The following is a 27,913-nucleotide window of genomic DNA, read 5'->3' on the forward strand; positions in this document are numbered from 1 at the left end:
TGTGACCTCGCGCTCCGCACTCCAGCCCTCCTGAGCTGCCGGCTCGTCTTCCCGCATCACACTCTGGCTTAGATGTCACCTCTGGATCAACTCTGGGTGGGCGCCCCTCTCCACACTCCCTTGGCCATTTAGGTCCATGAAGCCTCAATCAGAATAATTGCTCCATGAGGGCAGGAACCTCGTTCACAATTGTATCCTAAGTGCCTAGAACAAGGCCTGATATATAGCGTATCCTCAATCGTGTTTTCTAAATGAATGAATATACGAATCCATTTGAATGTGCATCTATCCTGCCAGTCTGTGGTAGAACCTCCTGACTCACATATCCCAGTACCCAGCAATGCCTATGACAAAGCAGGTTCCCAGCAAACATCCAGGCATTACTGGCCGTCAGTCTTCTCATCTGAAAAGGGGATGCTTAATTCCTTCTCGCTATAAAATTAGTTTTCTAGGAAGGAGAAGACTACAGAGGACCTCTGAAACGTACAGGAATATTTATGAGAATAACTCCAACTGGCAGAAAGCAGGCTCTCATGGAAAAAGTATTATTAGTTTAAGGATATTCTGATCCAATTTGTGTTTCCACTAAGCTGGCTATTTATCTCTCCCTTATCACTAGAGGAATATAAACCGTGAAACAGAGGCAGGGTAGGGTGCTGAGGGGCAACTCAAAGGAACAGGGTGGGGATGACAAAAATAAAATGTCAAAAGGAAGGAAATAGCCGTAATAGTAGCTAATGCTGCTGACATTACACACACGCACACACACACACACACACACACACACACATTTATATATGTATTTTGGCTGCATCGTGCAGCTTGTGGGATCTTAGCTCCCCGACCAGGGATCAAACCTGGGCCCTTGGCAGTGAAAGCGCAGAGTCCTAACCACTGGACTGCCAGAGAATTCCCTGTTTTATATTTTATGTAACTAACTCACTGCCTGAAAACTGTCAGCAATGCTCACCATGTTTCTGGAGAATCTCCTGGAGATCTGGCTTGGAAGCAGGGTCCCAGGTGCCATCTCCATCAGCACCTCCTTCAGCATCCTCCTCCGCGGCAGGAGATCCTACTGAGAGGACGTGAGGTCTGGTCTCCACGTCCTGAGCATCTGGCTTCAGGAAGGCAGCGGGACCATCAATGCCTAGGGGCCCAACAGAAAGAAGAAAGAAGAAAGCGTTGTCCACTATTTGGCCGGATGGTTTTGGTGTATGTGATCTAAGAAGCGCCAAACCGTTTCACTCCTTCTTTAACATCCACGAGGACATCTGTTAACAGCGGAATCCATTCTACGATCTGGTGGTCATTTTATCAACACGCCCTGACTGCCACTAAAGTAAATGTACCTGATGCTGTGCTTTAGAAACTTAAGAATGAGACTGAAAGCCAAGTAGGTCCTCCGAAGTCCATCCAGATCTCGTCCAAACCAGGAGCCGAGGGGGCTAGTTTTAGAGTTGTTTAACCTGGTTCCTCCTTTACCCCATCGCTGACTCAGATGTCCCTCTGAGTCCGGCTACTGGAAGAATGCGTGCTCTCTACCTGCTCCTGGCTTCATGGTTAACTCTGCCAGGAGGCAACAGTCGAGCCTGGAAGCTCCTCAAGTGGGCAGTTCCGGACACTTTCATTTTGCATCTAAAACAACAGTTCCAGGACGGCTGTGAACTTTAAGGTATCCTCCACTGATCAGACCACTGCTTTTATTCCAAGTCAAAGGCCCTGAATGGGATTATAAAGATAAACGAAGGTACCTGGTAACGATGCTAATATTGTCCCTTTGGTCCACCTGAGAGTCCTCCTGCCTCCCCCAGGTTTGTGAAAACCACGCAGCAGCAGGCAGAGATGCTGCCTGAGTACACACCGTGCAGGATGACGCCGCTGCGCGGGGCCTGAGGCTCCACCAGCGGAGCGCGCTCCTCGCTTCCCCTCGGCTTTGACCGACGTGGCCGGGCTTCTGGGTTCGGCTGCACCATGAGTGGCTCCAGGCGCTTCTTTCTCTGCTTCTTCTCCAGCAGCGCTCTCTGGGGAGAGTTGTGATGGTACAGCCAGGAGGGTGATGATGAGATCTAGCTACTTCAACACATACAGTCTTTCGTGGATCCTTACAAAACCTCTTGTAAATTAAATTTTCCCACTTAAGAAATGGGAAAATTGAGACCCAGAGAGAGGTAAGGATTCATTCACTTCATTTAATAAATATTTACTAAACACCTATAAAAGATCTAAAATTATACAAATGTATTTCTAGCAAAGCTGAGACCATGATCTAAGTATATTCAAAAGATATAGTAATTAGCATATTATGATCAAAGCACAATCAAGTTTAAAATATATGAACACATATGAATAGGAGAAAAGATGAAGGAATGGTGATTTCTCTGGGTGGTAGAATATGGATGATCATTTTTCCTTTTCCTAGTTTTCTAAATTTTCTTACTTTTGTAACTGGAAGAAAAAGATAAAACTTGTTATCAAAAACAAAAAAAACTTGTTATCCACCGGGTGTGGAGAAAAGGGGACCCTCCTGCACCGTTGATGGGAATGTAAATTGGTGCAGCCACTATGGAGAACAGTATGGAGGTTCCTTAAAAAATTAAAAATAGAATTACCATATGATCCTGCAATCCCACTCCTGGGCATATATTTGGAGAAAAACGTGGCTCGAAAGAATACATGCACCTCAATGTTCATTGCAGCGCTGTTTACAATAGCTAAGACATGGAAGCAACCTAAGTGTCCATCGACAGATGAATGGGTAAAGAAGATGTGGCACATATATACAGTGGAATATTACTCAGCCATAAAAAGAATGAAATAATGCCATTTACAGCAACATGGATGGACCTAGAGATTATCATACTAAGTGAAGTCAGAGCAAGACAAGCAACATATGATATCGCTTGTATGTGGAATCTAAAAAACAATGATACAAATGAACTTATTTACAAAACAGAAATAGACTCACAGAGAATGAACTTGTGGTTACCAAAGGGGAAGGACTGGGGTTGGGGGAAAGGATAGAATGGGAGTTTGGGATTGACATATACACACTACTCATATTTAAAATAGATAACCAACAAGGACCTACTGTATAGCACAGGGAACTCTGCTCAATATTCTGTTATAACCTAAATGGGAAAAGAATTTGAAAAAGAATAGACACATGTATATGTATAACTTAATCATTTTGCTGTACACCTTAAACTAACACAACATTATTAATTGACTATACTCCAATATAAAATTAAAAATTAAAAAAAACTTATTATCCTCTAAACCCCAAACTATTTTCATGTTTTTGTTTTTGTTTTTTTTGCGGTACGCGGGCCTCTCACTGCTGTGGCCTCTCCCATTGCCGAGCACAGGCTCCGGACGCGCAGGCTCAGCAGCCATGGCTCACGGGCCTAGCCGCTCCGCGGCATGTGGGATCTTCCTGGACCGAGGCACGAACCCATGTCCCCTGCATCGGCAGGTGGACTCTCAACCACTGCGCCACCAGGGAAGCCCTATTTTCATGTTTTAATCAGCTAAAAAGCAGTAAGTTTTGCTTTCTTGCTCATTTTTACATAATTAATAATCCAAAAAATTAGTGCCAAGGATAAGATGGGAAAAAAATGGCAGTTGGAAAATTCCAATTAAAAAACCATCAACTCTATGAATGAAAGCAAGAAAGAAGAGTAGGGTAGCAGGAAGTCAGGAAAAAAGCATGAGAGACTATCAGAAAAAAATCCAATGAGATGAAAAGGAAGGTACCAGCATATATATTATTTTTAAGCCTTGGCAAATAAGAGCTTATAATACATAGAAATTAACTATGGATCTGGGACGTCTCAGAACAGGAGAGTGTCAAGCCCCAAGCTAAAAAATTAAGCCATGATTTAAAAGCAAAGATATATAACCTACTTTACTGTTTCTCAGGCAAAAAGCCAACTGTTTACTTTTTTCATTGATACTGCTTTTAAAAAGTGCCACTAGGAAGAAGAGTTAATCTAAGGGGTGAGACTATTAGTAGGAAAGGAACCATTTTTTTCCAGAACTGGCCTGATGAATGCTTGCAGATAAATTCAGAAGACAAGAAATATACCTATTCTTTTTTACCCAACCTTGTGCATAAGGAAAAAGACTAGGGATGCTAAAATAATATGCCAAAGGGACTATACTGTCAAGAATGAAAAGAGAGCTTAGAGCAAGTTGGGAAAGAATAATTGGGGTTTTTGAGGTTATTTTGAGATCCATAAATTAATACGCACAGGTGGACCTTAATGTCCCAGGAACACTAAATACACAGGAGGTTATAACGAGGTTCTCCCCCTGGAACTTGCTGATAAGATTCTTCTAGCAACTAAGAAGTCTGTATAATGGATAAGAAGTAAATTAACTGCCTCAAAGAGATGGTAAACATGAAGTATAAAGACATGAGAAACTGTCGCATATTATCCATGTGGCCACAGCTATTTAGTCTCAAATAGTCTCATAACTGTGAAACAACTGGGACTTCCCTGGCGGTCCAGTGGTTAACACTCCGCTCTCCCACTGCAGGGGCACAGGTTTGATCCCTGGTCCAGAAACTAAGATCCTGTATGCCGCGTGGTACGGCCAAAAAAGTGAAATAAAATAACTGTGAAACAACTGATGAAACAAGAACACGAGCTACAGCGAATCCACTTTATTAAGATATGTAAAGAAAAAACTGTTGTACAGAAAAGGAGCATTCTGCTTGTGGTCTAGAAAAAAGCGGCCAAAGAGCAAGAATCTGACAGAATATGTCCATCGTGTCCGAGAAAGAGAGATACCGACTCTGGCAGACAAGCGCACCCTATCTACTGGGAAAGCTCCCTCTCTCTGAGGACAGGAAGCTATCCAAGGCTTCTTCATGGTCTTGTTGAGCGAGCCCTCAGGACTATCTCCTTCTCTTTCCTCTGACTCCTTGCTTACCAATCAGCCTTCTCACTTTCAGTCTAACTTCTTGTTCTTCCCAAGAACAGAGCATCATAAACAGTAGCAATGGATACACACTGCACAAGTACAGAGTCCTCACTGTAAATGAGTAAACTGGCATCTGGCTTCATGACTGAGTGTTGTAAGTTTGACTGGTGTGCATCTGTTCCAGAGGACGATGCTGCCTGTGGTCTAGAAAAGGGGAACCAAAGAGCTAGATGTTACATCTGGGCTCACTGACAAAACCAGGTTCTGAGACCTGCAAAGGGTAGACTAGATCTGTGGCCACAGTGATCCTATTAAGGTGTCTGGTGAAGCCCTTCTCTATCCAAGTCAATGCTAGTCACACCCATTCAGATCAACAACTTAAGAAAAAACAACTCTAGATTCAAACTGTGAACCTCAGGGACACAGCTGCTATATTACTGCACTGAACACACCCTCCTATTGTCCAAGTTTGTAAATAAGAAAAAACCCCACAAAAGGGCCAACTGCCATCTTGGTCAAAGCTGCCACCTCACTTAGCATTCTAATCAGCCTCACGTAACTCGGTCGGAGGAGGAGAGATGTGGTTGAGTTTCAATGTAATGGTGTCAACTTATTTATGCTTTACCCTCCCTGAAAAGCTAAGAGTGCTTTAGATGAGGCTATGTAAACAAAGGACTCCCTACCTTTGTAAGGGGAAGGTCAGGGCAGTCAGAAAAAGAGCCAAAGGTGACTGTTTGATGCCTAAATACAATGAAAAATGTTGACTTCAGGACTTTTAAGTATCACATAAACTAAACCTTTAAATTTCCCAGCTCCCTGGAAACTGAGCAATAACTCAAAGAATCCATCTTCTCCAGAATCTGGTGGTAGGTCCTACTATCATTCCCTGAAGCAAAATATTGAATGGTAATACCAAAATAAATGAGGAAATAAAGGAGATTATCTTCGGGGGGGGGGGTTCCATCAAAGGATTCTCTATCCAATAAAATAATAAATCCCATGCAAGCCTCAAATTAATGATAGCTTGAGACTCCACTGATTCTCAATTTTCTAAGGACTCCCAGAGATAATGGGTTGGTTACTTTATGACATTCTTGGAATGGACTGCGTAACCACAGGTACAACCACCAAGATCACAATGGTTGCCAGAGGTCTATCGGTTTGGCTAAAAATAATCAACCTTCCTGGCACACAAACAGAGATCATGGGAGGATGAAACTAAAAGTTTAAAATTGGACTTTTTTTTTTTTCCTGTTGCGGAGCACAGGCCCCGGACGCGCAGGCTCAGCGGCCATGGCTCACGGGTCCAGCCGCTCCGCGGCATGTGGGATCTTCCTGGACCGGGGCACGAACCTGCGTCCCCCGCATCGGCAGGCAGACTCCCAACCAGTGCGCCACCAGGGAAGCCCAAAATTTGACTTTTTTTTTGGCCACACCAAACGGCTCTGGGTATCCTAGTTCCCTGACCAGGGGTGGAACCCGGGCCCCTGCAGTAGAAGAGCCGAGTCCTAACGCCCGGACCGCCAGGAGTCCCTGCATCAGACTTCTTCAAGGACCGATTTGACGCACTGATGGCTGCCTCCCTTCGAAGGGTACTGTCCATAGATGGGGACCCAGCCCGAAGGGACTGCGCTACACTCTGATCCTCTGACTGCCAGACGGCGTAAACATCCTCCACCTAATGTGCATTCCTGTCTGAGCAGCATCCCGGAAACAATCTGAAACTCGTTACACTCTGGAGGTAGCTAAGGTGTCACATAGCCCGAAAATATGAGTATCTAGTGACAGTAGTAAAAATAAAAGAAAATATACTCAGTGGGAATAAATAGTGGTGGGACAACTGGATATCCACGTGCAAAAGAGTGATTTTGGACCCTGCCTCATACCATATAAAAAGATTAACTCAAAACAGATCATGGCAAGTGTAAAACTCTTAGAAAACAACACAGGAGCAAGTCTTTGTAACCTCGTTTAGGCAATGGTTTCTTAGATGACACTCCAAGTGCAAGTGACAAAAGAAAAAATAGATAAAACTTTTGGGCTGAAGATGATACCATCAAAAAAGTAAAAAGACAACCCTCAGAATTGGAGAAAATGTTTACAAATAATATTTCTGATAAAGAACTTGGATCTACACTATATAAAGAACTCTTACAACTCAAAACCAAAAAGAAAGTAACCCAGTTTAAAAACGGGCGAAGGATCTGGATGGACATTTCTCCAAAGAGAACATACAGATGGCCACTAAAAATGCTCAACATCACTCGTCAGTAGGGAAACGCAAATCAAGACTATAATGAGACTCTACTTCAGACTCACTAAAATGGCTCTAATCAAAGACAGACAATAATAAGTACTGGCAGGAAAGTGGGGAAACTGGAAGCCTTATACACTGCTGGTGGGAGTGTAAAATGGTCAGTGACTGTGGAAAACAGTCTGGCGGTCCCTTGAAATGTTCAACACAGAGTTACCATATGACCTGCAAAGCCACTCCTGTTACCCAAGGCATATTAGGTATATCTTGGTATACCTATACTTGGGTAGATCACCCAAGAGAAATGAAAACACTTCCACACAAAAACTTGTACACAGATGCTCAGAGAAGCATAATTTGTAATGTGGAAACATCCCAGATGTCCATCAACTGATGAATGGAGAAACATGGTCTGTCCACAAAACAGAATGTATTCAATAGTAAAAAGGAATGAATTCCTGATACATGCTACAACATGGGTGAGCCCTTTGCTAAGCCAAAGAAGCCAGGCACAAAAGACTGTATATTGTATGGTTCCACTTACACAAGATTTAAAAATCATTTGTACACTGTAACTGAGCATTAATAATATGTGAATTACATTTCAATAAATCTGTTCAAAAATCTGTATAGGACAAAAACAGCCATGTGTAAATTATCTGAAAGTCTAGGGTTTTTAAACATTCAATTCTAAGATGAACTATCAGAAAAACAGCATAGATATGAAGGAAGTGAATTTAATCAAATCAATAACACTGTAGTGGATGATAAAAGAATACACTGAGAGAAGGGAAGTGGTCTCTGTGGAAATAAGGTAAGTAGAACTGAAGAACAGGATTCACCCTGAGTCTCTAGTACGAATGATCCAAGGCAGGGAGTGTCCTGGCCAGATATCATGTATCTCATTCTGGGCAGGTACATCCCTTTAGTAGAGGTGAATTAATTACACCATCACACAATGATATTTACAATAAAGCTCATTTTACAAACTCCACTTGCTCTGATTTCGAACTCACCAGACTCTTCTAATGGGAAACCGATGACCTGATGATTCTGGTATATGGTTCACTAGCAATTAATAAATTAATCCCGACTTAGATTCACTGCTTATGATACTGGTTAGTATGAACCAATCCTCACGAGACTGATTAACTCTGGTTGCTCTCAGCAAACTACTTCTCAAGCTCAGACCAGTAACTCTCAACCACAGGGACATTCCCACAGCAGAATTCCCACACCGCAGGCGGGGTGGGGAGAGGGAGGGTCCCCAGCCCCTCCCAACTCCACTGACACTCACTGTCACGGATGGGAATGCCCCGTACCCCTCAGAGGTGGGGGGGTGGGGGGTGGGGACTGGCATGCCCTGGACTGTGAGCCTCCCACCAAGAGGCTGCCAGCCTGGAGGCCACAGTGAGAGCTACCGAGCCCTCCTCAAGGCACCGCCATCCACCCCAGCCCTAACTCCCACACTCTAAGATCCTCCCCAACAACCTGTTATTTTACCCAGTCTGACCTCGCTCCACACACGAAATAACTGGGGTTCACAGAGTTTGAGGACCTTCCTTAAAATCACACAGCTAATTAAAGGCACAGCTAGAACGGGAACCAAAGTCTGCTTCCGGGCCCAGCGCTGTATTCAGTATGTGGCGCTGCCTTTCCTGCTATAGGCTGTCTGACGGTGAAGTCCCTGACCCCCTGCTCTTCTGTTCACGGCAGCATTTCAGGGCTCTCATAGGATTCTCATACACTATTTAGCAACAAAATGTATACATCAGGTCCAAAGAGATCGCTTTGAATCTTTAAAAATTCCCATAAAATTTTATGTCTTTATATTCACTGACTATCTCTGGTAAAGAACTAGCCAAGTAGAGGGAGAAAGACTTTTCACCAAATACCTTTTTTGTATTATTTGAATTCTTATTATTTTTTTATTTTTTTGGCCATGCAGCAGGCGGGATCCTAGTTCCCCGACCAGGGGTAGAACCTGTGCCCCCTGCAGTGGAAGCACTGAGTCCTAACCACTGGACGGCAGGGAAGTCCTTCATATGCTTTTATTAACTACGTAAAGCCATAACTTAAAAATGTTTGTACTACAGAAAGGCTCACAAAATCCCCAAATCCCAAAACACCACACACATACCACACCACATGCAGCATTCTCACTGAAAAGAATAAAAATTACAAAATAGCTGGGCCGTCTTTTTAAAAATCCAGAAAATTTACCTATACACAAAACTCAAAAACTACACAAAATTTAAATCTTACGTCTTATTTCATTACTTGGTAGATGACCCTAGATTTCATTTCACGTTAGTAAGGGATGTACCCCTGAGCCTTATAAAAATAAATCAAAGATCTAAACAAAAATCTAAAATCTGTGGTGTGTCTCCCTAAATACAGTCTGCCATGCAACGGAATGTAAAAGACAAAGGGCTCATCGAAATTACTCTGCTCTTGGGCAGGGGCGCCCCCCCCCCCCCCCCCCCGCTGATAAATCTCTATCTAATCAGGATCTCCCTCACGATCCCAGATTCATTTCCTTCCTGTGTTTATCTGTTTTCTCAGTACTAGGAAGAACTGTTTGTTGCACAGGCTCGGCCGCAGTTTGACGCAATCAGGTGCACAACCCGAGCTGGCTCCTCCGCTTGGAGGCCACACGCCCTGCGCAGGGAGATGCAGGCAGCCTCCTGCAACTGCTGAGACGTTTGTGGCCGCTTCCTACCCTGCTGTGCAACGCCAGATTTGCTTAAAATGTGCCCCGGTCTCCTTAAAGGATGCCAGCAGTGGTTGTGAGGGAGCCTGCCTGTCCGTGAAGCTGCTACTGCCGGGCTCCCTGGGCCAGGACACCTGGAGGTGGGCAGGGCGAACAGCGCGCACCACCACCGAGCCTCGTCCAGAGGCGGTGAGGCTGAGGCCATGATCCAGGCCCGGGAGGCCGAGCCCAGCCAGGGAGGAGGGCAGTGGGCAGAGCAGGGTGAGTGGTGCTGACCACCAAGGCGACTGCCGTCACCTTGAAGCGGAGGGTCCCTGAAGACCACTGGGCCACGCTCCGTTCCAGGCGCACATGAGAAGGCCTCCCAGGTGGTGGCCTGAGAGGCGGTGGACTTGGTGACAGGCCCCACAGAGGCACCATGGACACCAAGGGCTTGGGAGGGGCCCTGGAGGCCAGATGGTCCCAGGCGCGTCCCCGTGGAGACCTCATAACTAGTTTGTAGTGATTCCACCTTTAAAGTAATTTACTACACTCCAAGTCCTGTTACGAGGTCCAACAGCAACATAAAAAAGCAAGACAAAACTTTGGAGGTATTTTTAGTCACCCACCACTCTAGACACTGACTGTTAAGGATCCTGCATCACAGCCTGGACCTACGGAATTTCCTGAATTAGAAAACATTCATATGGAAGTAATATATGTTGGGTGTAGGTTTTAAACTGACTAATCATTATGATCACATCATGTAACAGTACAAAACTGTTTATTTATTCCTTCCTTCATTCAAACATTTAATGAAGGATTACTATGGGCCCAGCCCTAGGCCAGGAACTTCTGATACAATGGTCATCATTAACAGACTCAGTTCCTGTTCTCATGGAGCTTAGTCTAATGGAGGAAATGAACATAAGTCAAATCAGTGCAAAAAAAAGATAATAATAATGCGTAAGTGAAAAGTGGGACCAGTGCTGTGAAGAAAAGTATTCTGTAGACAACAGAGGCTTTTAAGCAGCACAGTACCATTTTCAGATTTGCACTTTAAGATAAGGAAAAGGTCTTGTAGCTACATGAAATTACAGTGCAGAGAGGTGTTTAAGGCAGCAGGATCAAATTAACTACACAGAAATACAACACTAACGTTTTCCTAATTCTTATGACAGCTGCCAAGGGAGCTTCAGTGATTGTAAATCCAAGGCCAGTTTTAATGCTGATGTCCTCAAGGCATGTGGGTCTGGCCAGAGCCCGAAGTCCAGACCATCAGCTTCATGGTCAGTATAGCTGTCCTCGCCTTTCAAGAGAGGAGACTCTGCTCACCTGATTATCCAGTTTCAGCTGCCGAAGCTTCATGGTCTCATCCTCAAAGGCACTGTTAAAAAAAACATGAAAAAAAAGCATGTAAAGAGAAAATCCTTATAAAACCATGTCAATCTCATCTTTTCCATGTATCTAGTCCTTTGGGCTATTTGGAACCAATTAATTCTACCTTAGGGAAAGCACAGGTTTCTAGATGCTGCCCACACTGACTGCAGGTGGACATGCCATCCTTAATGCCACACATAGTCCACAGAGGACCTGAGGAGACTGAAATACCCAAAGGATAAGAAAAAGGCAGAGCACAGACCCCCATGCATGCGGGGATTTTTTTTTTTCTCTTTAAAACCATATACTGGGGACTTGCCACAACTACTGAGCCTGAGCTCTAGAGCCCGCGAGCCACAACTACTGAGGCCCGCATGCCTAGAACCCATGCTCCACAACAAGAGAAGCCACCACAATGAGAAACCCGTGCACTGCAAGGAAGAGTAGCCCCCGCTCGCCGCAACTAGAGAAAGCCCGTGTGCAGCAATGAAGACCCAATGTGACCAAAAAATAAATAAATGAATAATCTATAAACAACAAATGCTGGAGAGGGTGTGGAGAAAAGGGAACCCTCTTGCACTGTTGGTGGGAATGTAAATTGATACAGCCACTATGGAGAACAGTATGGAGGTTCCTTAAAAAACTAAAAATAGAATTACCATATGACCCAGCAATCCCACTACTGGGTATATACCCAGAGAAAACCATAATTCAAAAAGACACACGCACCCCAATGTTCACTGCAGCACTATTTACAATAGCCAGGTCATGGAAGCAACCTAAATGCCCATCAACAGATGAATAAAGAAGTTGTGGTACATATATACAGTGGAATATTAGCCATAAAAAGGAATAAAATTGAGTCATTTGTTGAGACGTGGATGGATCTAGAGACTGTCATACAGAGTGAAGTCAGAAAGAGAAAAGCAAATATCGTATATTAACGCATGTATGTGGAACCTAGAAAAATAGTACAGATGAACCGGTTTGCAGGGCAGAAGTTGAGACACAGGTGTAGAGAACAACGTATGGACAGCAAGGGGGGAAAGCGGTGGGGGGTGGGGATGGTGGTGTGCTGAATCGGGTGATTGGGATTGACATGTATACACTGATGTGTATAAAACTGATGACTAATAAGAACCTGCTGCATAAATAAATAAATTAAATTATTTAAAAAAGATATAAGCAACAAGGATATATTGTATAGCACAGGGAATTATAGTCATTATCTTGTAATAACTAATGTAATATTGTAAATCAACTATACTTCAATAAAAAAGGAATATTAAAAGTTAAAAACATTTGCTAATTTGATAGGTAAATTGGCCTCTTGATTTAATTTATGGTTTTGATGACTTTAAACAATTTCTAAATAATTTTTCATGTTTATTAATTACTTAATATAGTGAGTTTAAACAATTTTTCATATTTATTAATTACTTAATAAAGTGTAGTTAAATAGGGACTACATTAGTCTTGCATTTTCAGAAATAATGCTGAAGGGAATTCAGCACTATCTAGCCTCAATCTTTCATTTCATAGATAAGGACTAGTAGTTAGTCCAGGGAGGTTATATGGTTTGACCAAAGGTAAGACAGAATTATCACTGATTAAAAAAAAAAAAAAAACTTAGCACTGTGTCTGGAATATAATGAGTTTTCAGTATATGTTTTTTTTTTCCTAATTATTTATTTATTTATTTATTTTTGGCTGCGTTGGGTCTTTGTTGCTGTGCACGGGCTTTCTCTAGCTACGGCGAGCACGGGCTACTCTTCATTGTAGTGCGCAGGCTTCTCATTGCAGTGGCTTCTCTTGTTGCAGAGCACGGGCTCTAGGCACGCGGGCTTCAGTAGTTGTGGCACACGGGCTTAGTTGCTCCGTGGCATGTGGGATCTTCCCAGACCAGGGATCGAACCCATGTCCCCTGCATTGGCAGGTGGATTCTTATCCACTGCGCCACCAGGGAAGTCCCAGTGCTAAGTATTTTTAATGTATTATTTTATTTATTCCTCAAAACAGTCCTATGAATTAGGTACTATTATCTTTCACACTTTGAAGATAAAGAAACAGACCTGGAGAGCCATGCAGAAGCAGACACTAATCCTGGTCCCTTTGCAAAGTCTAAATTACACCTAAAAATCAAATATATTCTACTTCTTTTTTGAAGCTAGCTCTAGGAGACAGAAAGTTAGATAGTCTATAGCATCTTACTAAGGCCACTGACTTCCTTTAGATCTAGCAAGTCATTTAACTTCCTCTTCAATAAAAGAATTAATAAAACACTATGCCAGGGAATTCCCTGGTGGTCCAGTGGTTAGGACTCCACACTTCCACTGATGGGGGGGCAGGGGGGGCCGTGTTCGATCCCTGGTTGGGGAACTAAGATCCCGCAAGCTGCGTGGCCCAGCCAAAAACAAAACAAAACAATACAAAACTCTATGCCAGTCATCACAGTAGACTGCAAGTACGGATGAACAGACAAGATTTAATACCGTCAGGAGACAGATTTGCTTGACTGACGGAAGTCCACAAAAATGGAATCAAATGACTGTCTTCAACTGATAAACCAAACCCTTCTGAATGTCTTTAAGCTCTCTCTAAAGTCTTTTCTATTTCTGACAATTTCCTAATTTAAGATTTTGTGACTCTTCATTCTTAGAAACAGTAAAGTATAAAACAAGGCAGAAGTGGTTCTCAATTATTTGTACTATAAATTTTTTACTAGGAGTTGATTGCCAGAAAAAAACTATAAATACAAAATCTTATTTAATAAGACAAATTCCATGGCTACAAAGGGAAGAATGGCTTTCCAGCATTTGTGGTAAACACCCCAAAGCACTTTCGTTTAACGGTTAACCACCACATTCCTACGTTTTAGAGGTTTTATGCATTTTAATAATGCATTGCAACCTGGAATTTGTATACGACGTCCAAGGCTCTTCCTGACTACTAACGTGTAAGCAGATTTAATAACCCCTTAGATATAGATGTGGAGGTGCATTCTGGTTCTCTGACAGTCCCCTCTATTAATTCCTTTATAACCTTTACGTTTTAGAATAACAACAACATGGGCTTCCCTGGTGGCGCAGTGGTTAAGAATCCGCCAGCCAATGCAGGGGACACGGGTTCAAGCCCTGGTCCAGGAAGATCCCACATGTCACAGAGCAACTAAGCCCATGTGCCACAACTACTGAGGCTGCGCTCTAGAGCCCATGAGCCACAACTACTGAGCCCGCGTTTCACAACTACTGAAGCCCGTGCGCCTACAGCCCATGCTCCTCAACAAGAGAAGCCACTGCAATGAGAAGCCCGCGCACCGCAACGACGGGTAGCCCCCACTTGCCATAACTAGAGAAAAGCTCACGTGCAGCAACAAAGACCCAACGCAGCCAAAAGTAAAATAAATAATAAATTTTTTAAAAAAAGAATAGCAACAACAACATTGAGTGTTAAATAAATCTTCTCGTTTTTCTCCCTAATTTAAAAGACTGACAAACGACAAAAATATCAGATATGTTATGTTTCGCCTCGACTTTGTGGGCCCCTATCTAGATATGCTCCGGATTTACTTACTGTTTTTAATCCTCATTCACGTATTTTTAAACCAAGCTTTATGTATACAGTGATAGATTATTAGTATCCAGTGAACATTAGTATACACTTGAAAAAGTCCTACATAAAATAACTAAGACAAAAAGTAAACTCACTGTAATGGATTAGTATTTTCAACAGCTACTGCTATGAATCTGCTTTTCCTCCAACTCACTTGGTCCTCTTCACTAAACCAGAACTGTGAGACCCTCTAGCATGGAAAAAAAAATCATTCTATCCCCCCTTAAAATGCTAAAACCTCTTCAATAACTCTAAAATCTGAAACACAACTGAAGTCCTCAAACATTTCTCTTAAGACCTCTAACAGTGAAGAAAACAGGTGTTTCTTTAATGCCTTATCCTGACACCACTAATTCCTTTCATCAAGCCTGGGCAAGATGAACAGTTTACATAAACAGGGTGGTACAATCAAAGCATCTGACCGGAACAGAAGAGGCACTAAAAAGATGCTATATAACTGTTGCACTTAGGTACCTCCTCTAGATCAAAAGTTATACTTTCTCTGTGCTCTAGTTTTAAATTATAACTTAGCAGAAATAATAAAGATATTTTATGTACTTATAATAAATCTGAACTAGCATTTCTAGTCAGACTGGAATATGATCTTACTAAACTTGCATTTTTTCCTCTAATAGTGTCTTTCCTTCATTTGAAACGAAGTTGTTGAATAGCAAGCCTAAACAAGCCTGGTTAGTAAATCCACACAAAACAAAAAGCAGTCCTATAGAGTAAAAGAAATGAAATTACTGTTTTTCCTCCCACTTTTCTCATGGAAAATTTCCTGTTTAATTGGTACAGGAAAAACCTTAAACATGTATCTTTGAGGAACACAGATCTATCACACAAGTGTGGCCCATGGGAATGCCCACAGAACACCATTCTCTTGGACTGCTCTCCAGTTGCTGATTAGCCACAGTCTAAACTGAAGATACCCACAAGGCTCTGCTGCAGAATACACACAGAGAAGTTTCTGAGAACGTGCTCGACCTGCCCAACTTTGTTTATGGGCACCAACCTCAAAATGGATCAAAGACCAAAACGTAAGAGCTACAACTATAAAACTTAGAAGAAAACATAAGAATAAGTCTTCATGGGACTTCCCTGGTGGTGCAGTGGTTAAGGATCCGCCTGCCAATGCAGGGGACACGGGTTCAAGCCCTGGCCGGGGAAGATCCCACATGCCGCGGAGCAACTAAGCCCGTGCGCCACAACTACTGAGCCCACGTGCCACAACTACTGAAGCCCGCGCGCCTAGAGCCCGTGCACCGCAACAAGAGAAGCCATCGCCATGAGAAGCCCGCGCACCGCAACGAAGAGTAGCCCCTGCTCACCACAACTAGAGAAAGCCCGCGCACAGCAACAAAGACCTAATGCAGCCAAAAATTAATAATTAATTTTTTTAAAAGGCAATGAATCTACGTGAAGGGCACAGGTTATCAACTGTACTTTTCTTGCAACTTTCCAGAGTATTTAAATTTTTTCAAAATAAGAAATTAGAGGAAAAAAAGAAAACAGACATTTTGCTAGACGTCTATTTCACAGTCATGTACTGAGTACACTTAAAATCCACACGTCCTTTATTCTAGCACCTAAATTACATATGCAGTATTTCTAAGGAAGGCGGATGATATGAAACAATAAAGAAATGTGCCCAAGATCAAATATGTGAGAAACTCAGAGCCTACCTTAAAACATTACTCATTCGATTGCCGGTCCACAGCTGTACCTAACAGACCATGCTGCCAAACAATTTGAAGCATTTAGTAATGTATCAGTGACCTGCTAGATTCCACGATTATCCTACACTTTTAACATTCCTGTCAAGTTCTCTCAGCCTGCAAAAAATAAATAAATTTTTCTAGCGGCCAATAACAACATTCATTGCTGCTCTACAGTCAAGGAGTACTTCTTGCTGTATCCTACACTGTGCCAGATAATAGGGATGCTGTAACCAGCACCTAGCTGCAATCTGGCCCCTGATGCGGGGAGCTGAACAGGCTTCTTCTGTGGTTCTGCAGGAAGTCAACACTAATCCTGCCAGGAGTGCAGCAGGAAAAGACTTGCCAGATGAAGGCTGTGCGCAGCCCATGGCTTTCCTAACAGCAGCTTGAGTGAACACTTCTTTCGCTGACTATAATATTGCTTCACAACATGACAAATGATACTTTTCAGTCTCAGAAACTAGTTACAAGAACTTCCCTGGTGGTCCAGTAGCTAAGACTCTGCGCTCCCAATGCAGGGAGCCTGGGTTCGATCCCTGGTCAGGGAACTAGATCCCACATGCCGCAACTAAAGATCCCACGTGCTGCAACTTAGACCCGGTGCAGCCAAATAAATAAATATTAAAACACTTCTAATACTCAAAAGAAAAGCAAAATTACCAAAGAAACTTACAAACCTCAGCACTTTCTAACGTCACCAACATTACTAAGGGTGTGTGGTGCCTAGAATGTGGAGGATGTAAAATAAATGTCTGATGGATGAACTTTATAAATTATTTATTTATTATTTATTTTTGGCTGCATTGGGTCTTCGTTGCTGCGCGCGTGCTTTCTCAAGCTGCGGCGAGCGGGGGCTACTCTGCATTGCAGTGTGTGGACTTCTCATTGTGGTGGCTTCTCCTGTTGTGGAGCACAGGCTCTAGGTGCACAGGCTTCAGTAGCTGTGGCACACGGGCTCAGGAGTTGTGGCTCACGGGCTCTAGAGCGCAGGCTCAGTAGTTGTGGCACACGGGCTTAGTTGCTCCATGGCATGTGAGATCCTCCTGGACCAGGGCTCAAACCCGTGTTCCCAGCACTGGCAGGCAGATTCTTAACCACTGCATCACCAGAGAAGTCCCGTGATGAATGAATTTTAAAGGTACATGAAAAACATTCCTCTTACTTATGACTTAATGAAATACTCTAACTAATCATCCCTTGATTTGACTTTGAAGTAGGTAAAAGATATTATCATCCCCATTTTATAGCTGTATGACTATGGAAAATAATTAATAAAATTTTAAAGAATAACCCGTTACCTTGCCTAATTATGAGAAATAATTTCAACAGTGGTTACTGTAAGCCTAAAATGATTTTTTTAAAGGAAAAAACTGTTACTGTTATTTAGTTTTAAGCCTCAAATGAACCTTTCACAGATTTAATAAAATAGAACCTACGCTACTGGCTGAACACATACCGTAGTCTACTATCAGAAAGGTAAATCTCTTAGAGGCACAATCAATCCAGTTGCTGGGATGATAGAGCCTTCTGCTCTGTTCTTTTGTTTTCTCATTTATTTTCCTCTGTCAGTTATGTGTTTCATTGGGACAAAGTTTCAAACTATACTGTAGTATTGGTTATATCATATAACAGACCTTTAGTCTGTTTGCTGGCCAGAAATAGTCAGTCTGAGATCATTATTCTATATGACAAAAGCTGGCAGCAATGATTTTTAAACACATCCTCAAATTTGAACTCACTGCACTGTTCATTTCTTTATCAAAATGCATTTGAGAGCCAAATGATTAATAATTGTAGCACCTCCAAGGTGGCATATCGTCCCATTACACATTCAACTATATTTTTCTAACCAGATCTCTTGCACTTGTCAATCAAAATTTATTTTATTATATACTTCTGATAAAGTTTTTGTGGCAACTCCCTATTACAATTGCCAGAAAATCTTGGACTCAACAAACAATAAGCTTTGTTTCATCTACAAAGAATGATGCTCTGTTTGCTACATAATCTTGGCTACCATTGTTCCTACTTTGATACATCAATTTGCTGTTAGCTGTTGAATACTGCTTTGACCCTTGAAGGATGTGAGGGTTAGGGGTGTCGAACCTCCTCAAGTCAAAAATCAGTCCCAAATCTGACTACAACCTTACAGCCGGCCCTCTGTATCTGAGGTTCCCCATCCTAGGATTCAGCTGACCAACCAACCACAGATCGTGTAGTATTGCAGTACATATTTATTGAAAAAAAGTCTGCAAGTAAGTGGACCCACTCAGTTCAAACCCATGTTGTTCAAGGGTCAACTGTATATTCTTGCCTTACCTGATCAGCTTAAATTGACTCTGATCCAAATTGCAAATAGCCCCTCCGTTTTACACTCATCTTTATCACCTGTAAATATTTACTAGGCGCCTACCGTGCACTAATTTTGTACATACAAGGGACTGAGCAACAAGAATGGACAATTGCTCCACTTCAAAATGGGCATTCATCATCTGTTAAAGAAAAACTTTATAACCTTTTTGGAGGGAAATTTAGCAGCCTTAACCAAAATTTAAACTCTGCATCTCCAAACGTACTAAATTTACAAAATACTCGGCCAAACATACAAAGATACAGGTATCAACAAAGATACATATAACAAGCATTACTGTCTGTTTTCAAAAGGAAAAAACTGAACATGATATTCATGTCTGTCAACAGGTGAGCAATTAATAAGATACATTTATGAAAAATGATACTTTGTGGTCATTAAAAAGAATAAGATGAATCTAAAGTACTGAGTTGTAAAGCAATCTATGACACTTTGGTTTAAAAATAGGCTCAGGCAGGGCTTCCCTGGTGGCGCAGTGGTTGGGAGTCCACCTGCCGATGCCGGGGACGCGGGTTCGTGCCCCGGTCCGGGAAGATCCCACATGCCGCGGAGCGGCTGGGCCCGTGAGCCATGGCCACCGCTGAGCCTCCGTGCCCGGAACCTGTGCTCTGCAACCGGAGAGGCCACAACAGTGAGAGGCCCGCGTACCGGAAAAAAAAAAAAAAAAAAAAAAAAGGCTCAGGCAGAGACGCGGAGTGAGGAGCCCTCAGCGACTCCAGTCCAATCTCGGCCCGGGGTACCCTGGAGGCGGGTCGAAGGCTGGCCGAGGACTCTGCCCACCGCTGGCGCGGGGAGGAGAGCGAGAACCGACTGAGCCGGGTGTACTTTTCGCACCCTGCGTTCCCAGGCTGGCCCTCAGCCCGCAGCGCTGAAAAAGGGGCAGGGGATCAGAGTTGGAGGGGAGATCCAGGTGAAGCAGGTTCCTCTGCAGATCCAGCGCTGTTAAACCCTGCCAACGCACACTTTTTAAAACATGCAGAAATTAAGGCTTAGGGAACTAGACAGTCACCTGCAACAAGTGGATGGATTCGAAAAGTCCAAGCTCCTTCTAGAACAGCATCCAACCAGGCCGCACATTGCAGCATGTATGCTCTATACAATTCATAACACACATGATGACATTGAAAATAAAGTGGTTGCAGATCTAGGATGTGGCTGTGGAGTGCTTAGCATCGGAACTGCAATGCTGGGAGCAGGGTTGTGTGTTGGATTTGACATAGATGAAGATGCACTGGAAATATTTAATAGGAATGTAGAAGAGCCTGAGTTAACAAATGTTGACATGGTTCAGTGTGATGTGTGCTCATTATCTAACAGAATGTCCAAGTCATTCGATACAGTAATTATGAATCCTCCCTTCGGGACCAAAAATAATAAAGGGACAGATATGGCCTTTCTGAAGACTGCTTTGGAAATGGCAAGAACAGCAGTATATTCTTTACACAAATCCTCACTAGAGAACATATTCAAAAGAAAGTTGCAGAACAGAAAATCAAGATAGATATTATTGCGGAGCTAAGATATGACCTGCTGGCATCATACAAGTTTCATAAAAGAAAATCGGTGGACATTGAAGTGGACCTAATTTGGTTTTCTTTTTAAAAGCCTCCAAAGAGAGAAGCAGCTTAAAATCTAATTAAAATGTTTACTAAAAAAAAAAGGCTCAACAGTTTTTCAACAAACAATCCTAGGGCAACTGGATATCCACATGCAGAAGGATGAATCTGGACCTCTACCTCACAGCATACATAAAAATTAACTCAAAATGGATCAAAGACCTAAATATAAGAGCTACAACTTTGAAACCCTTAGAACACAGGAGTAAATCTTTGTAGGCTTGGGCTAGGCACTGACTTCTTAGACACGACACCAAAAGCAAAAGGAATAAAGAGAAAAATTAACTAATTGGACTACGTGTACATCAAAATAAAAAACATTCACATGTCAAATGACACTATCAGCAATTGAAAATACTATCTATAGATGAGATAATATTTGCAAAACGTTTATCTGATAGGCACTTGCATCCAGAATATATATAGAACTCTTACAATTAAGTAATAAAAAGACAAATAACCCAATTAAAACTGGGCGAAGTAAATGAATAAACATTTCTCTAAAGATACAGGAGTGACCAATAAACACATGAAAAAAATGCTTCATAGGGACTTCCCTGGTGGTGCAGTGGTTGAGAGTCCGCCTGCCGATGCAGGGGACGCGGGTTCGTGCCCCAGTCCGGGAAGATCCCACATGCCGCGGAGCGGCTGGGCCCGTGAGCCTTGGCCGCTGAGCCTGCACGTCCGGAGCCTGTGTTCCGCAGTGGGAGAGGCCACAGCAGTGAGAGGCCCGCATACGGCAAAAAAAAAAAAAAAAAAAAAAGAATCCGCCTGACAATGCAGGGGACACGGGTTCGAGCCCTGGTCCGGGAAGATCCCACAAGCCACGGAGCCCGTGCGCAACAACTACTGAGCCTGCGCTCTAGAGCCCGCGAGCCACTACTGAGCCCGCCTGCCACAACTACTGCGGCCCGCACGCCTAGAGCCCAAGCCCTGCAGCAGGAGAAGCTGCCGCAATGAGAAGCCCGCGCACAGCAAGGAAGAGTAGCCTCCACTCGCCGCAACGAGAAAGCCTGCGCAGCCACGAAGACCCAACGCAACAAAAATAAATAAATAAATAATAAAAAACCCTTCATATTATTCATCGTTAGGGAAACAAATCAAAACCACAATGAGATGCTATTTCACATCCACTAGGACAACAATAATGAAAAAGACAGACAATAACAAGCATTGGTGAGGATGCAGAGAAACTTGGTGGTAGTCCCATAAACTGCCGCAGCCATTCTGGAAAGCAGTCTGATAGTTCCTCAAGCTGTACAACAGTCACCACATGACCCGACAGCCCTACTTGGATGTATACGCAAGAGAAGTGAGAATACATATTCTCACAAAGACCTGGACACGAGTGGTCATATAGCAGTATTACTCGGTATAGCCAAAAAGTGGCAACAACTCAAATGCCCATCAATTAACTGAATGAATAAACAAAACGTGGCGTAGCCATACAAGAGAATATTATTCAGCAATAAAAAGGAATGAAGTACTGATATATGCAGCACATGATAGCATGAATGAACCGCAGAAACATTTTGCTAAGTCACAGTCACAGGATCCAGTCACAAAATACCACGTATCGTACAATTCCACTTATATGAAATGTCCAGAGGAGGCCAGTCCGTAGAGGTAGAAAGTAGATTAGTGGCTGTCTTGGGCTAGGAGTAGGGGAGGGGACAAGGGAATGACTGTAAATGGGCAGGTTTCTTTGGTGGGGGGGTGTGTATGATGGGAACGTTCTAAGATTAGATTTTGGTAATAGTTGCAAAACTCTGCAAACACGCTAAGAACTACTGAATTGCATACTTAAAATGGGTGTATTTTTCAGTATGTAAATTATACCTCAATATAGCTATTAAAAATAAGGTACAGTAATATATACTGTATTTTCAGTATATAAAGATTATATTTTTCCAAGTGGGGGAAAAAAAAAAAAAGATGTGTGTGATGTCCACAGGCACAGAACTCCAGGATATACACAAACTGTCAACAAGTCACCTCAAAGGTAGGGTATCAAAAAACCCTTCTTTTCCAAACCAGACATTTTTGAGAGTAAAAGAGTATGAGTAATTATACATTTATAATTATAATTAGTAATTACAACAGCAGCTGTAATCAGAGACAAGAGTAGTGAAACAGGAAAGCTTTCCATACCCCACGTTTTACTTCTGTGATTTCACAGAACCAGTCACTAGTCATTACTTCCCTCCAACTTATGGACATATAAATAGCCTTTAAAGTCTAATTGTATATCTAATAACCTATTATTGGCACACTGATGTTTATGTCGCTTTGTTCAGGCAATATTTCCATCAAAGTGCCTCTAACAGCCGAAGAGAGTGATTTCATAGGGAAAGGAGGGGAAGTATAGCCCAAAGAAACCATCTACAATACTCTATCTTTAGAACCTCAAGTTTTACCCTGAAAATTAATTTAACTTTGCATTCTACATTACATTATTACTGGCTCTATTTTAACAAAAACCCCACTTCTGTCTTATAATAATATTCATAATATGAATAAATATGACTGTCCAGGAAGAAACATCCTTATCTTGTGACTCAGCACAGGGGTCTGCAAACTACAGCCTCTGGGCCAAATTCGGCCCACTGCTTATGTCCGTATTGCCCGTAAGCTAAGAATGTTTTTTTCATTTTTAAAAGGTTAAAAAAAAATCAGAATAATAATATTTTATGACATGCACAAGTTATATCAAATTCAATTTTACTGTCTATAGCTAAAGCCTTTCTGAAACAGCCATACCCTTTCATTTACTGCACATTCCTTTATGTATTCCCTACAGCTGCTTTTACCCTAGAACAGCAAAGCTGAGTAGCTGGGACAGAGACCGTATGGCCCACAAAGGACAAAATATTTATCATTTGGTTCCTTACAGGATAGGTTTGCTGACCCCTGGCGCAGACCAAACGAAAGGGTCAAATTCCCCATTTAGGGAAGCACGGGTCTGTGGTTAGAGTGGTTTCTAACACAACTTAACCTCATCTACAAAATGAGGATAACTGAGCACTAAATCAGAAAGTTACTGTGAAGATTAAATGAGATTTAGCCCATATAAGTACTCAATAAATGCAACGACTGCTATCAATAAGATTTTTGCTCTACAACTTTTTTTTTTTTTTTTTTTTTTTTTAGCCACACCACATGGCATGCAGGATCTTAGTTCCCTGACCAAGGATCCAACCCGTGTCCCCTGCTGTGAAAGCGCAGAGTCTTAACCACTGCACCGCCAGGGAAGTCCCTACATTACAACTTTTTTAAGCCTACAAACAAATGTATTACCTTAATCTTGTTTTCACTGACAGGGCTTTAAATAATTTCACCATGATATTACCACCTCTTTAAAACTTCTTCATAGCCTTTCTAATGCTGGAAACCTAAACATTTCTAGATTTCTCCTTGTATTAAATAAATCTTCAAAATTTTGAATTTTTATTGATATTGAAACATTAATACGTTGTCACATTGCCAGGTGCAGTACAGTTCCATTTAGTAAAGAACTACTGCGTGCCAGAAACTACATTAAAAACTCTACATACCGTCTCATCTAATTCTCACAATAAACCTACAATCCCATTTCACAGGTACCAAACTCAGAGCGGAAGCTATCTGCTCAAGGTCAGACAGCAGATGAGTGGAAGAGCTAGACTTCAACCACAAGTCCCAGTGCCACCCGCCTCAGCCTGCAGACCTGCACCTCTGGACCACAAATATTCAAATGGTCAGCAGAGAGTCTGGGATTTCATTATTATGGTATTTCAGTAAGTCTACCAAAAATCTTTTCAGTCAAAATGCCAGTTCACTGGTATTCCCCCCCACACACACTGGTATTTTTAGGCAGCAGAATTTCGAAGCTAGTGAATGGATTTTTTTTTTTTTTTTTTAGTGAATGGATTTTGAAGAAGCCCTTGGAAGCAGTTGATTACAGTATAAATACTATTGGAAAAGAGTCATCAGATTTCATTGTGTCTGAACTGATTACAGTGTCAGGTAGTTGGGTCAATAGCTATTAATAAAGGAACTTTCTCTAAGTCAACTGACAAATAGATTCACCTTGTCCAAATCCCAAATGTCAATATAGGAGGCCATATTTTCACATGCACTGAGACTTAAGAGCACATCTGGCTGGAACAAAACATTGCTTCTGGGAAAAGGCACATAAAGATCAATTAGAACTGCCAGAAAGACTCATTAGAAATCTAACCTCCCGCATCAGCAGAGAATTGTTAATATTCTAGGCTCAGCTGTCTTCTACTTGAATGACTGCCACAATCTGGAGCTAACTTAATTGAAGCTAGAGAATGAAGATCCATTTCCGAAGAAGCCCATTCAGTAGAGACAATCAGAGAGAAGGGAGAATTGCTTGGGGAGAGAGAGGCAATGAGAAGGAAAACTTGGCAACCGATCAGATGATTCATTTGGCCCCAGAGAATGCAGCAAGGAAAACTGCTTTACATGAAGCCCTCTCCATTTTGCATGTCCCACGGAGCAAAAGCAAAAAGCATTCTTTTAAGCGAGCCAAACAGAAAGGTTATTTAAAATGAATGACTTGATCCAGAAGTTCAAGAACCCATTTATTCTTTTTTTTTTCTTTTTGGCTGTGTTGGGTCTTCGTTGCTGCGCGTGGGCTTTCTCTAGTTGTAGCGAGTGAGGGCTACTCTTCGTTGCAGTGCGCAGGCTTCTCACGGCGGTGGCTTCTCATTGCAGGCTCTAGGCGTGCGGGCTCAGTAGTTGTGGCACGTGGGCTCAGTAGTTGTGGCACACGGGCTTAGTTGCTCCACGGCATGTGGGATCTTCCCGGACCAGGGCTCAAACCCATGTTCCCTGCATTAGCAGGTGGATTTTTAACCACCGAACCACCAGGGAAGTCCCCCCATTTATTCTTTATAGATTTAAAAAAGGACATTACTCAGAATCACAGTGCACTCCACCTTTTGCTGGATTCTCCTTTCCTCAGGGGTTATAGTTTCTCTCCAGTAATGTTACTTATTTCCCTTCTCTCTTGTGTAAAGATGAAAGTACACTTTTTTGCCTAACAACACCAAATAAATATTTCCACTCCCATTCCATTGGATGAAATTAATACTCATTTGTACTTTGCTAAAATGTCCAATTTCTTCAACTGTTTGCCCTAAAAATAATTACTAGGATGTAATCAGTATCAGTTGTTAGCATTTATGTGCACGAATGGCATCCAGAAATATCTGGAACACATTTTGATAATAATTGAGAAAAAGAAGAGAGGAGACTAGAAGTCAAAAGCCCAGTTTTACTTCTAGATTTTAGTTTTGATTACATCATTTACTTGTCTTGTAACTTAGCTATATCACACCCTTTCCCAGCCTTAATTTCCCTATCTATAAAACAAAGATAACAACAGGGGCCGTGCTCTCTTCAGAGTTGTGCAGCTCAGAAGAGATCATGTACATGAAAGCTCTAGGAACACTGCAAAGGATACACAAATGTAAGCCATCATTATTGATCGTTTCATCTTGACAGAGCTCCCTTTGTAAAAGCACAGCTTGCCAACTGCACTCAGTCAAAACATCTCCTTCTACTTTGCCCCTGGCTTATATGACATATCAAATTGCCTTAACAAAATTACACTGAATTTCAATTGGAAAACAAGTCAACCCTCTATAAACTTGCTTCATTCTAAAACCTAAAATCAAAGGCAAACTATATATTTATTAACATTTCTTCCAGCAAATCTAAGAAGCAATGATTTATTTTTCAGGAAGGTTGGCTGAAAAATAATTCTTGTTTTCTTCCTACAAGGCTTATTTTCTACACATTAATTATCACAGAAAAAAAAACCTGAAGGAACTATAGTTCACAGTCTAAAAATATATCTTGCCCATGACGAATGCAGATATCAGAGTTTAGATTATCGTATTCTACCCTAAAACTCAAAATCATCACTTTTTTTTTTCCCCGGTACGCGGGCCTCTCACTGTTGTGGCCTCTCCCGTTGCGGAGCACAGGCTCCGGACGCGCAGGCTCAGCGGCCATGGCTCACAGGCCCAGCCGCTCCGCGGCATGTGGGATCTTCCTAGACCAGGGCTCGAACCTGTGTCCCCTGATTTGGCAGGCGGACTCTCAACCACTGCGCCACCAGGGAAGCCCTCAAAATCATCACGTTTTAAGAAGAGGAAAGGAAAATGAAGAGATTACTTAATATACAGAATACCTTTGGAAGATCCCCCTAAGAAACCTGCCAACGAACGAAGTGACACAAAGACAATGAGAAAAGACATACTTTCCACTGAATATCATTTTGTACCTTTTGATATCTGAGCTATGTGCAGTTAAAAATATGTTATTTTATTAATTCAGTATAAATCATGGAGGGAATCTGAAGAAGCCCTATTATTCCAGAGGAGAAAACTGAAGCCAAAGAAGTAGATGAGTGCTTCAACATCGCACTGCTGGACAGTGGAAAAGCTGGGACGAGAGCTCAGGAACCCAGTGGAAGCCTCCAGCGCTTCCCCCTCGCCACAATGCCTTGTGGTAAAACAGCAAGGGACCTGATAAACAACTCAAGTACTAATGCAATCCCCTTCAGAACTGTGGCCTCCCAGGGGTCCTCGCGACTTCTATGATACAACGATAATCATTAATGTTGTCACAGAAGTTCTACAGCAAAGGGTCAGAGATGCCAATCCTCATTACCAAGACTCATAACAAGTACTAAGAGTTAATAAAGACAGCACAGCCATCGCAATGTGGACAGTGTTCTCTTCTCAGGCATCAGCAGATTCAAGCTCTAACCGGACAGGAAAATGGCGCAGCCTTTACTAACAGTAAGAAAGTCTGATGAGGCAGCACAGATTTAGTACAAAGAGCTTCTTCCTAGCGAACTGCCTCAGAGGAAGTAAAAGCAGACCACAGGAAATTTTAGCTGGAAAGAAGCCTTAACAATTCCACTGAGAACTACTCTTGAATAGAACTAAGGATTATCAAGGCCCCTTCCAGTCCTAAAATCCTCAAACACGGAGAAGCAAGGCAGCTTCAGCTCCTCTTCTGAGTAACTCAAGCATGCTTTTCCTCTTGGGAAGAAGAAATGTTAACTTCTTCTTTCAGTGGGCACAAAGGCAGGGAAAACAGCAGCATTTCCATAGGAAAGAATAAGAGAAGCCAGAAATGAAAAGTATTCCAAAAACGTCTGAGTCTGTCTGCATGGAAAGGAAATTTATTACAGGGATTCTTCTTTCCTTCCTAGGTCTCTATGTAGCCTTCATATTTGAAGAAATACATGCATGTTAGACGTTATTAGGCTTTTACTGTAGCTTTTGATATCTGCCAAACATACTGTAGTCACGTATT

General features: G+C 42.3%; 1 protein-coding gene and 1 pseudogene across 4 annotated transcripts in view; one reads left to right on the forward strand and one right to left on the reverse strand.

Moving 5' to 3' along the window:
- The window catches only part of TULP3 (TUB like protein 3), a 42,751-nt gene that overhangs the window by 13,040 nt on the left and 1,798 nt on the right, over positions 1 to 27,913 (reverse strand). For 2 of the 3 annotated variants that reach the window (XM_079938595.1, XM_079938596.1), the window contains exons 2-4: positions 11,208 to 11,259; positions 1,862 to 2,021; positions 971 to 1,147 (exon numbers count right to left, since the gene is read on the reverse strand). In XM_079938595.1, the coding sequence (XP_079794721.1) occupies positions 971 to 1,147; positions 1,862 to 2,021; positions 11,208 to 11,259 (389 nt within the window). Of the gene's footprint in view, positions 1 to 970; positions 1,148 to 1,861; positions 2,022 to 3,088; positions 3,129 to 11,207; positions 11,260 to 27,913 lie in introns of those variants that run through there. The other variant, XM_079938597.1, reaches the window with a different exon arrangement.
- On the forward strand, positions 19,378 to 20,558 carry LOC307194776 (rRNA N(6)-adenosine-methyltransferase METTL5-like; annotated as a pseudogene). The gene has a single exon. The product of its transcript is annotated as an rRNA N(6)-adenosine-methyltransferase METTL5-like (transcript).

The sequence above is a fragment of the Stenella coeruleoalba genome (assembly GCF_951394435.1).
Source record: "Stenella coeruleoalba genome assembly, chromosome: 11".
Classification (NCBI taxonomy): domain Eukaryota; kingdom Metazoa; phylum Chordata; class Mammalia; order Artiodactyla; family Delphinidae; genus Stenella; species Stenella coeruleoalba.